Source organism: Dromiciops gliroides, chromosome 4, assembly GCF_019393635.1.
Source record: "Dromiciops gliroides isolate mDroGli1 chromosome 4, mDroGli1.pri, whole genome shotgun sequence".
In the NCBI taxonomy this organism is placed as follows: domain Eukaryota; kingdom Metazoa; phylum Chordata; class Mammalia; order Microbiotheria; family Microbiotheriidae; genus Dromiciops; species Dromiciops gliroides.
Window position 1 is genome coordinate 162,645,130 of NC_057864.1, and position 12,124 is coordinate 162,657,253.

Sequence of the window (12,124 nt, forward strand, 5' to 3'; positions counted from 1 at the left end):
TGACACTCACTATCCATGTGACATTCGGTAAGTCTCCAAGCAGAGATTCAGATGATACGGAGGATGTAAAATACTGTAGAAATAAAAGCTCTTTTTACAGAGGCTGGTGACACAGTGGATAGAGAACTAGGACTGAAGTCTGGAAGACCTGGGTCTAAATGCTTCTTCTGACACTTACTAGTCACTTCACCACTGGCTGCCTCGGTTTTCTCAACTGTAAAATGGGAATAATAGTAGCACCTACCTCCCAGGGTTGTTGTGAAGATCAAATGAGCAATTAGCAAAATGCCCAGCACAGTAATATGCTCCTTTTCTGTAAAACTGAGAATCTGTTCCAAGCATGTACCCAAGGAAGGGGAAATAACTTATTTATTAAGTGATTGGGGCGGGGGCAGCTAGGTGGTGCAGTAGATAAAGCACTGGCCCTGGATTCAGGAGGACCTGAATTCAAATCTGAATTCAGACAGACACATGACACTTACCAGCAAGTCACTTAACCCTCATTGCCCCCCCCCAAAAAAATAAGTGATTGTGTACAGTCTAGTTATTTGGTTGAAAAGCCACAAACCTTCTCTCACCTGGGTCATCAGAAAGCTTCCTAATTGGCTGAATTAGGATGAATTTGATTCATGGCAGAGAGAAGGGAAAGATTAAATACCCCCAAATCAGTGAGGGTGTTCATGGGAGGAGGGAGATATCATTTTTTGGTGGCTATCCAGTATAGAGGGAGTCACAATGGACTGGTTTAGATCAGGGGAACTAAAATAATTGATTTAGAAAGGCTTCACTGGCCTAGTGCTGTACTGATGAAAGTCCTCAGGGAGATACGCCCAGCTGCTGGCCAGTCCATGTTCTGCCAGCATAACAGCAAATATTCCTCACATCTAGGGAGAGAAACTGAGGGAGAGAAAAGGGGAGGTGGAGGGTGATGAAGACCATGATGAGGATCTAGACCCACCCCCCTCCTTGTTGACCCTTATGCCTGTCTCCTCCCTCTCCCCCAAGATTCTCCCTGGGGATCCATTGACAGGCTGAGACACACCCATGGGCATAGGTAGAGCTGACCCAATTTTATAAGGAGATGACAGATCTCTGACACAGCATAACAGCAGGGGAAGGAGCAACGGATTTGGAAAGAGAGGAAATGTTTTCAAATCTCACTTGCTACCTAGGTGTCCTTGGACCCATCACTTAACATCCCTGAGCCTCAGTTTCCTCATCTGGAAAATGGGCAAATTGAATTCAAAGACCTCTAAGGCCCCTTCTAGCTCTAGACCAATGATCTTAGGTTCGGGTGTAAGAGGAGCATTCAGAGAATGTTTCAGAGGCTAGTTACCTGGTGGAGTTCCGCTGTCCTTGTTCCTGTCTGTTTTACTTTAAGGAGTTGTTACAGCTATAGAATCAGTGAGAGCTGCATGAAGTTTCTGAGCATCCTCAGATCTCATCCATCTATTTTAACTCCCTGTCCCCACCCTCTGCACTGTCTTATTTTTAAAGATAGGAAGACTGAGTCTCAGGGAAGTAATTTGCCCAAAGTCATAAAAAGTGGCAGAGATAGGATTTGAACCCAGGTCTACTGAATCCCAGTTCATTCTTATCTCTAGTGCATCAAACTGAGTAACAAAGGAACTGGCCAAAGGAAAGCCAGACATCAAATATGGATGATACTGGGAACAGATCCTGTGTTAGTGAATAAAGAAGAGGAAACTGTTTCAAGGATTTCAAGATTTATTGGTAGGAGCAGAAATGCTCACTGACATCGAAACAGTCACACAAAACTTAAGGATGAAATTTATGACACCACAAAGATTACACAGTCCACTGAGTAGAGGCTCAATTCCCAAGGTGCGGATGGGTTAGGGGGAGGCAGGACAAGGGAGAGAATGGTCTCCCCTCTTTCAATGTCCACCCCCAGTCCTAGAGATGGATGAAATATGCTGAGAGAGGAAGGGAATCCGGGGCGTTCACAGGTTGAGGCGGACCACCTAGGCTGGGGAAAGCATGAGGTAAGCCTGGGCAGGTCTCTCTCTAACTCTTCATTTTATGGGGAGAAGAGGTCCCTGGGCAGGAAAGCTGGGGAGAGTTATTATTGTTTGAAGGGCCACTGCACCTGCTGCTTCCGCTGTTGCTGCTCCATGGCAGGGAAGTGCTCTTCTGGAGCCTGGGGGACCAGCGCAGGTTCTTTGATGGGGATGGGAACTTCAATGCACCCTTGAGGCTCCTGTTGTGGCTCCAGCTGCTGCTGCTGTTCTTCCTGCTCCTCCAATTGCTGCTTTAGCTCCTCTTCCTTCTGCTCCAGCTGCTGCTCCAGCCGCTGCCCTTCCTGCTGCTCCAGCTGCTCTCCCAGCTGCTGCTCTTGCTTATGTTCCAGCTGCTCTTCCAACTGCTGCACTTGCTTATGCTCCAGCTGCTGTTCTCCCTTATGTTCCAGCTGCTGCTCTCCCTTATGTTTCAGCTGCTCTTCCAGCTGCTGCTCTTGTTCATGTTCCAGCTGCTGTTCTTGCTTATGTTCCAGCTGCTCTTCCAACTGCTGCATTTGCTTATGCTCCAGCTGCTGTTCTTGCTTGTGTTCCAGCTGCTCTTCCAACTGCTGTACTTGCTTATGCTCCAGCTGCTGCTCTTGCTTATGTTCCAGCTGCTGCTCTCCCTTATGTTCCAGCTGCTCTTCCAGCTGCTGCTCTTGCTTATGTTCCAGCTGCTCTTCCAGCTGCTGCTCTTGCTTATGCTCCAGCTGCTGTTCTTCCTTATGTCCTAGCTGCTCTTCCAGCTGCTGCACTCGCTTATGTACCAGGTGGTGTTCTTGCTTATGCTCTAGCTGTTGCTCCAGCTGCTCTCCCAGCTGCTGCTCTCCCTTATGTTCCAGCTGCTGTTCTTCTTTATGTTCCAGCTGCTGTTCTTCCTTATGTTCCAGCTGCTGTTCTTCTTTATGTTCCAGCTGCTGCTCTCCCTTATGTTCCAGCTGCTGCTCTTGCTTATGTTCCAGCTGCTGTTCTTCTTTATGTTCCAGCTGCTGCTCTCCCTTATGTTCCAGCTGCTGCTCTTGTTTATGCTCCAGTTGCTGTTCTTCCTTATGTCCTAGCTGCTCTTCCAGCTGCTGCACTCGCTTATGTACCAGGTGGTGTTCTTGCTTATGCTCCCCCTGTTGCTCCAGCTGCTCTCCCAGCTGCTGCTCTCCCTTATGTTCCAGCTGCTGTTCTTCCTTATGTTCTAGCTGCTGTTCTTCCTTATGTTCCAGCTGCTGCTCTCCCTTATGTTCCAGCTGCTGCTCTCCCTTATGCTCCAGCTGCTGTTCTTTCTTATGTTCCAGCTGCTGCTCTTGCTTATGTCCCAGCTGCTCTTCCAGCTGCTGCACTTGCTTATGTTCTAGCTGCTGCTCTTCCTTATGCTCCAGCTGCTCTCCCAGCTGCTGTTCTTCCTTATGTCCCAGCTGCTCTTCCAGCTGCTGCACTTGCTTATGTTCCAGCTGCTCTCCCAGATGCTGTTCTTGCTTATGTTCCAGATGCTCTTCCAGTTGATGCTCTCCTTTCTGGTCCAGCTGTGGAGTAAGAACAGGAACACTCTTCACAGGAATGGTGTGCTCTTCTTGCCCATAGAGGACTTGCTCAGGCACTGGGCATGGCACAGGTACTGGCGTGGGCTGCTTCACTTGTTCCTGTGGGACAGGGACAGGGACAGGGATCTGGGGCAGGGGCTGCTTACACTGCTCCTGGTTGAGGGCAGGAGGAAGGCTCACAGGTTGTTTGTGCTGATAATGAGACATCTTGGAGATGACGTTAATTCTACCTAAAAGAAAAAAAATAAGTTACCATAGGGGCTCAGAACCTAGTTTAGAAGTTCAAAGCCAAAAACAACAGGCAGCTCCTGACTTCTCATTTGTAAAGCACCTCACTGTGAAGTGAGGAGTTGTACCTTTCTGCTGAGAATGGAAGAGTCCAGTAGTTTAGGGGTGGGGAGAGGGACAACTGTAGCTTGGTGATAACGCTTATTGGTGGTATCAAGTCAGCACCTTGGGCCCTGGAAACTTTAAGACTTGCAAAAGCACTTTACACATGTTATTTCATTGGAGCCTCACAACAGCCATATGAGGTAGGGACTATTATTATCCCCAAGGGACAATGAGAGAGGGTTAAGTAATTTGCCAGTGATCACAGAACTACTAAGTGTCTCTGGAGGAATTTGAATTCAAGCCTTTCTGATTCCAAATCTAGCACCTTTATACACTGTGCCCTGTCGCTGCCCAATCCCTGGGGATTGGGTCTTTGTTAACCACAGAGTACATCAATGGTCCTCCAAGAGTTGCCTGGGAACAGGTCTCCTCATGTTACAGATGAGATAACTGACTTTTCCAAGGTCTGATTTCCAATATAATGTATTTTTGTTATCGTTCAGTCATTTTTCAGTTGTGTCCAATTCTTCCTGACCCCCAGTTGGGGTTTTCTTAGCAAAAGTACTGGACTGGCCCATTTCCTTCTCCAACTCATTTTATAAATGAGGAAACTGAGGCAGTTAAGTGACTTGCCTATGGTCACAAAGCTAATTAGTTTCTGAAGTCATATTTTACTTCACTAATATAAATTTCTCCATCTCTAGACCTAACACTCTATCCACTATGCCAACTAGCTGCCCCATATAACACACTTCCTTCTTTAATAACCAATACCACTACCATTAGAGGTGAAATGGGAACATAAGAAAAAAAGAAGGAGCCTACCCTGTGAGGTTCTTCCTTTCCTAAACCTGAAATCTATACAAAACCAACTTTCCACTGGATAAGATCCATTCAGTATTGTGTGTGGAAAGCCTGCTAAAATTTGCAGTTGGAGGAACTGAGTTAGGGCTCTGGCTCTGCAATGCACTCAAATCTCTCTTTGCCTCAGTTTCTTCATCTGTAAAATGAGGAGTTTGAACAAAATGATCTTTCAGATCCTATTCAGATCTAAATCTATGATCCTGTGATCTTAGCACTCTGATCCCCCATGCCCCAAATTCTACTCCTACAAAGGGACTGCTGACACACTTCTTCCCAGCTCCCAGGCTTAGGATGCTGGGCAACCTAGTCCCACCACCTCCTCCCACCTAGCTACCCCAATTCTAGACTCCATTTCTAAGCCAGATACATTATTATAGATTACATTATTTGGATTATCCATGCTTTCCTTTCTCTAAGCATGGAGACAAAGATTCACAAGCTAAGTAAGTATACACAACTGAGAGGGAAACACATCTGGATCCAGCTGGAGAGCATTCATAACCTGTTCAACCCTCTCCCCCATTGCCTGCCAGACTCCCCTGAGTTCCATGGCCATGAAACTGACCATGATGGAAGGAACCCCACCCTGAAGCCCCCGGGATCAGTTGGCTAAGACTTACCAGTGTTCACCAGGGGAAGCTGAACAGGAGGCTGCAGAAGTGGCTGAGTACTGAGGTGGGAGAGGTTTTATAACCCAACCTTCAACGTGTGGGGCACTGGAGCGGGATGGGGACTGACTGGTTTCACCACCCCAGGTTGGTCAACTTCCTCCAGTCCCTTCCTGACTCATGACTAAATCCAGCAGCAAAATCCCCCTGGGGGCTCTTTCTCCCAGGGACAGCTCCTATGCCACTAAAGTGTTCTCCAGCGTGACACTCACCTGATGAGGCATTTGCTAGGGTCTCTCCTGGCTGAGGCATATAGCCTTGGGGTCCTGGGCCCCATATCCTCATCCCTTGTGACCTTAGCCATGCCTCTCCATATCCTCACCTGTAAAATGGGCTCAGGGTTCTGGGCCTCATCTGTAAAATGGGATAATCACATATATTGAAGTATGAAGAAAAAAAAAGAATGAGAAAAATCTCAAGCATGTAGAGGAAGGTATTTGGGAAGTTCAAAGGACCTGGAAAAAAAGGGTAAAAGGAACAGAACCCTTTACAAAGGAAGGGGAAGAGGAGGCAGGAATTTATCTAGCTAGGACCTAGCTTCTTTATTTTTTTTGGCGGGGCAATGGGGGTTAAGTGACTTGCCCAGGGTCACACAGCTAGTAAGTGTCAAGGGTCTGAGGCCGGATTTGAACTCAGGTACTCCTGAATCCAGGGCCAGTGCTTTATCCACTGCGCCACCTAACTGCCCCCTAGGACCTAGCTTCTTAAACTGTTGGTTGCAACCCCATATGTGATCATGTAACTGAAGTGGGGGGGTCACAAAAAATTTGGCAACAGTAAAAGGTTATTTATACCTATTGTATATACCTATACACATAAAAACATACATATATGTATATATATACACACATATGTACATACACACATATACCTATACTTATATACATGTAAAAATTTCTTGGGTAAAAAGGGGTTACACATTGAAAAAGTTTCAAAAGTCCTGATCTAGGACATAACCTTGGACCTCCCCATATAAAATGTGACTTCAAATTATAGAATTCAAATAAAAGAATATCAAACTCTAAGACTAAATTTTATAAAGGTAATCTATCTTTACATGAAGTCAAGAATATTTCCTTTTAAATTGGACAATGAATATGTTCCCAGAACCACTCTGGGCACTGTCTTACACCCCATCCAAGCAGCCTAACTGACACTGTTCTAAAGTGGTCTCATGTATACACTGGTCACACAGTGCTATAGGGAGATATGGGAAGTACATCATGCTTCTTTTTTTTTTCCATTTAGAATATAAAATAAGGGGGCAGCTAGGTGGCTCGGTGGATTAAACCTCCGGACCTGGATTCAGGAGGACCTGAGTTCAAATCCGGCCTCAGACACTTGACACTAGCTGTGTGACCCTGGGCAAGTCACTTAACCCCCATTGCCCTGCAAAAAAAAAGGAAAAAAAAAAGAATGAAGGAAAACAACCATTAAGCACCTTCACCTTGACACTTACTAGCTGTGTGACCCTTGGCAAGTCATTTAACCCTCATTGCCCTCACCAAAAAAAATAGAATATAAAATAAACACAGGTGTGCTGCAATGACATATAATTTTTTGCTTCTCCCATCTGGGGCAGATCCAGTGAGGTTTCCCTGTTCTCCAACAGTTTCTCCAACTTTTTCATCAAAGCTATGGAGCAAGAATTGCTGAAAAGATCTTTGAAAGGGGGTATCATTGGTGAGAACACTGTAATTACCAATAGGATCAAATAGAAATTCCTCTGTCATTTAAAGGCTCTTCACAACCTGGTCCCTGCCTACCTCACCTGTCTTCTTGTGCTCTATTCCCCTCCATACACTACAATTAGGTCACGCTGGCCTAATTCTCCCATTTCTGTGAGACATCCTCTGTACTGTCTACGATTCCTGGGATGATCTCCCTCTTTACCCCTGCCTCAGTTCCCTCAGCTTCCATCAAGATACCTCTTCTACAGGATAGGTTTCCCATCACTACAGCTCCTGTAGCCTTCCCCTCCAAGGTTACCTTACATCTCTTCTGTGTGTGTATGTGTGTAAATATATACATATATTTGTATATGCATATATATTTTATAGATATACATATAGGTGTGGGTGTATACCTACTTATTTGTTCATGTTGTCTCCCTCTCTAGAATGTAAGCTTCTTGAGGACAGGGACTGTATTTACCTATTTTTATATCCCCAGCACTTAGCACAGGACTTGTCATATAATAAGCCAATGATAAATGCTTTATTGACTGAGTGATGGAAATGTGTCCTTCCAAAAGGTCAGTGGGACAGAAAGTTCTCTTCTTTCTCAGCTCTGAGCTTTTTTTCTGAGACATGAGGCATGTGTTGCTTCATGTGGCTGCCACCAGCCTCCTCTTCCCCCCCCCCCCCCCCCCCCGCCTCTCCACATAGCCTTCCTCAACCCCCCTCCCTCTTCTACTGGTATCTTCCTTCCCCCTTGCACTTACCCCTTTCACATCAATTCCTACCCCATCGCTTCTTCTCTAGGTGCTACCTTCCTTATATGCCCTCCTTTCCTCTCCCCCTAGCATCATCCTCCCCACCCCATACACCCCATGCTTTGTGGCTTTCTCTTCTCCTCCCTAGCTTTTCCCTGTGATCCAAGGCTGACATAAATCTCTCTGGGTTTGGGAGGGGTGGAGCAAGAGAGGGAAGAGGGACTCCTGACCCTCTAATTCTGGAAACGGACAGTCCATCCCTACCTCACCCATGCCCTTTCTCTCTCCCTGTCCCTTCTGCCTACACCAAAACCCTTGTAATCCTTCCTTGGGGAGAGGAGGGTCAGAGGACCCAGACATGCCCCCTCCCCGCGTTAACCCTGTACTTTTTTCCTTTTCAGCTAACAGAGACCATTTTGAAGATGGGTGGAGAGAAGGGTAAGAGAGAGGGAGCAGGAAGAGCTCCTGAGGGGTGAGAACAAAACCCCAAGACTTGAGGGGGTGGTGGTGGTGGTGGTGGATGTTGGAGCAGTGAATATCCTCATCTCCTCTCTCAGGTTTCAAAACCATAGACCTTGAAGAAGCCAAGAAACTGGGCTCCTCCTAGGAACCTGGATTGCCTCACTGGCACGCATAACGACTTGTCCCTTTCACCTCTGGATACTGAGCTCAGAAGTGAAATATGGCCCTGACAGGTCCGTGACAACCAAGAGGAGCTGGCAGCTGTCAAGAGGAAGTCACACCGGTTTCTTCGGCCTGGGTATCAGAGATCTTCTCTCCACCCTCTGATTCACAGCATAATGAGGGCCTTGGGGGGGAGAGTGTCTGTGTGAGCATTTGATCATTCCAGGAAAATCAGGAAGAACAGGTGAGGGGAGCGGGGGAGGGAGAGGGGAAGGGGTAGAGGAGGGGAGGAAGCAGAGTGAGGAAGAAGATGAAATTAGAGAATCCAAGGATAGCTCGAAAAGTCAGACATACCCCCAGCTTCTGCCTTGGGGGCCGGGTCCTCCACTTCTCTGGTTGCCCTTTGAGGGAACCCACCCTTAAGTGGGTTTCTCTCTAACCCCTAGTCTGCCTCGGGGGTTGATCTCACAGGTCCACAAGTTCACATGATGAGTGTAACTGTCCAGCCCCCGCCCTGGATAACCAAGATGAGCTCATGCCTCATGACACCTGAGTCTTCTCTGATCCCCTCCCCTTTGTTACCCCAGACCATCCATGCTAATGTGAGGTCTGGACCAGGAGCCTAAGAGGTTCATCGGTAGTTTTCTTTCTGGAGCAGGTTTCTCTCTGTAGTGAGGTCCTATTTAACCTGATGTTGAGGGAGGAAGAGAAGAAAAGCATCTGAGTAGCAGACTTAATAGCTTTCTTCTTCCAACTCAGGTTGAGGTTAGGGTTAAGGTTGAGGTGGGGAGAGGAGAGGAGCAGGAAGGAAGGAGGGGGGAGGCAGAGACAGCTTTCAACATGTTCTCACCATCTAGATATGCTGACATGGGCAGCTAGTCCTGAGAAGACATCAAACTAGATCTCTGCCCTGATTTTGGGCTTGTTTCCTGATAAAGGCTGCCCCTCACCTAGATCTCTACCCATTGGCCTCACTAGGGTCTTCTCTTCTCCCTCTTCTCCCCAATCCTTCCCTTTGAACTAAGCTCATTGCCCCTAATGAAGAGAAGAAATGGAAGCAAGACTTGTATAACCTATACTAGATTATACATGATGTCTGGGAGCAGAAAGGGCAGGGAGAAAGGGTTAGAATTTAGAACTAGAAACATTTTTTTTTGGTAAGGCAATTGGGGTTAAGTGACTTGCTCAGGGTCACGCAGCTAGTAAGTGTTAAGTGTCTGAGACCGGATTTGAACTCAGGTCCTTCTGAATTCAGGGCCGGTGCTCTATCCACTGTGCCACCTAGCTGCCCCTAGAACTAGAAACTTTAAAAAATAATAATGTTAAAAATTGTTTTTACATGTAATTGAGGGAGGGGAATAAAATATTATTTAAAAAAAAGAAATGGAAGCAAGAAGGGAAAGGATGCAGGGTCCATTGTCAGACTGACTAAGAATTGAGAGAATCCACCTCCAATGTTCACATGGGTTTTTTGTGCCTGCCTGTGGTACAGCATTCTGAGCTACTATTGGTCCGATCAGCCCATCAGACACAGACACACGATAACTTGACTCTAACATAGTGAGGTCATTTTGGTCTTCTTCAAGAATGAAGGAAAGGGGCAGCTAGGTGGCACAGTGGATAGAGCACCGGCCCTGGAGTCAGGAGGACCTGAGTTCAAATCCAGCCTCAGACACTTAACACTTACTAGCTGTGTGACCCTGGGCAAGTCACTTAACCCCCATTGCCCTGCAAAAAAAAGGAAAAAGAAGAATGAAGGAAAACAACCATTAAGCACCTTCAGCATGCAGGCTATGTCTGCATTTATTCCCAATGCAAAGTCTAAGACATACACAATCCAATCCCTTGTAGAGTTGATGGTCTGGTCAGGGTATACAAACCACAATATTGGTAGGTATAACATGATAAGCGTATTAGCAAGTTGCCAAGAAAAAATTATAGCCAAGGGGGTAGCTAGATGGATAAAGCACCAGTCCTGGATGCAGGAGGACCTGAGTTCAAATCTGGCCTCAGACATTTGACACTTACTAGCTGTGTGACCCTGGGCAAGTCACTTAACCCTCATTGCCCCCACAAAAATAAATTAATTAATTAAATGAAAAAACAAAACGATAGACAGGTTCCAAGAGGAAAAGATAGGGAAGAAGCATACTGATAAGTGTTTTAACAGTGGGCTCTCTGACCCAACCCCAAAAATGTGCCCATAGCACATGCTTTTCAGTTTAATCTGTATTAATAACATTTTCTAGAATTTCCATTTCCATCACTAGACAATCAACACAATAAACAAAGCAAACCCTGATTTGTAGTTTGCTGATTTCTGAGGTATAAATGCTCACACAGAAAGTTTGAGCTGGCCCCAGCACACCCCAAGAGCAGGAGAAGGGCAGACTGAGGGACCAGAGCTATAGAACCCAGTGCTCCAGTCTCCCCTACCCCACGTTGGGTTTGCCTCACTGGATTGTCACATCATCAGCTTCCCCTCCCTTCTCCTCCCTCCTTCCTGCCACCTTCATTTTCTTTGACTTTCAGTGACTCACTTTCATTCTCTAATCCTGGCTTTCCCAAGTGCTAGGTCAGCAGGGGCAGAGTGAACTTCTGCCCCCAGCTGTGAGGAGAGAAGGGAGTAAAGGCTGGGGCTCTTCTCTGATCCGGGTGTATGGCATGGAGGGAAGTCAGGAAATAGAGGATCTGGGATTTCCAGGCCTGACTTTCCACTGGGCTATTGGATGGGATTAATGCCCTCTCTCACACATTAGCAGAGTGCCCAGCACATACAAGCTATTAAAAAATCTTTGTTGATTTGACACTTTACTCTGAATGGAACCGCTGTTGTTGTTGTTGTTGTTGTTGTTGCTGTTGTTGTTGTTGTTTGGGGGGGGAGGTCAACAAGTCCATATTTTATACAATTGTATCCTGTCCCTCCTTCCCTATGTCTAAGTCCAACTGCCCTTTTTGTTCTCAAGAACTTTTGGCTAACTCTCCTCCACCTTCTAGTGAAAGAATCCTTGGAATTACACCTGCCCTTTAACTATGGCACTAATTACAATTAATAACTTACATTTCTAAGACATTTTAAGGCTTACCAACCATTTCCTCACCACAATGACCTGTGAGGTAGGCAGAACACATATCATTTTGGTGGTATGATGAATAGAGCATTGGACTTGGAGTCAAGAATGCCTGACTTTGAAAAAAATTAAAATAAACTTTAAAAAAGAATGTCTGAGTTCGAGACTAGCTGTGTGTAAGTCACTCAACTTCTTATAGCCTCAATTTTCTCATCTGTAAGATGAGGATAATAAGAGCACCTACTTCATGTGGGTTGTTGGGACAGTCAAATAAGATAATATATGTAAAATACTTTGCAAACCTTAAAGGGCTATATAAATGTTAGTTATCACTATCCCCACTTTATAGATGAGGAGACTGAGAGCCATTCCTATAAGAGAAGATGGTTCCTCACTAGGCACGTGGAATTCCTTTTTTTTTTTTTTTTTTTGAGACTGGGACTCCCTATCTCATCTGGGTTTGAAATGCAGTGGCCACTCATGGATCCCTATCCCAATACTAATTGGTACAGAAGCTTTAACCTGTTCTGTTTTTCTGACCTGGGCTGCTTTGTCCTTCCTTAGGGAGTCTAGTGGT

General features: G+C 46.0%; 1 protein-coding gene across 1 annotated transcript in view; it reads right to left on the reverse strand.

Annotated features, from left to right (window-relative positions):
- Nucleotides 1-1,804: 1,804 nt before the first annotated feature.
- The window catches only part of IVL (involucrin), a 30,281-nt gene continuing 19,961 nt past the window's right edge, over nucleotides 1,805-12,124 (reverse strand). The window contains exons 4-5 of the mRNA XM_044003228.1: nucleotides 5,371-5,420; nucleotides 1,805-3,783 (exon numbers count right to left, since the gene is read on the reverse strand). Coding sequence (XP_043859163.1) covers nucleotides 2,087-3,783; nucleotides 5,371-5,420 — 1,747 coding nt within the window. The 3' untranslated portion in view covers nucleotides 1,805-2,086. The remainder of the gene's footprint in view (nucleotides 3,784-5,370; nucleotides 5,421-12,124) is intronic.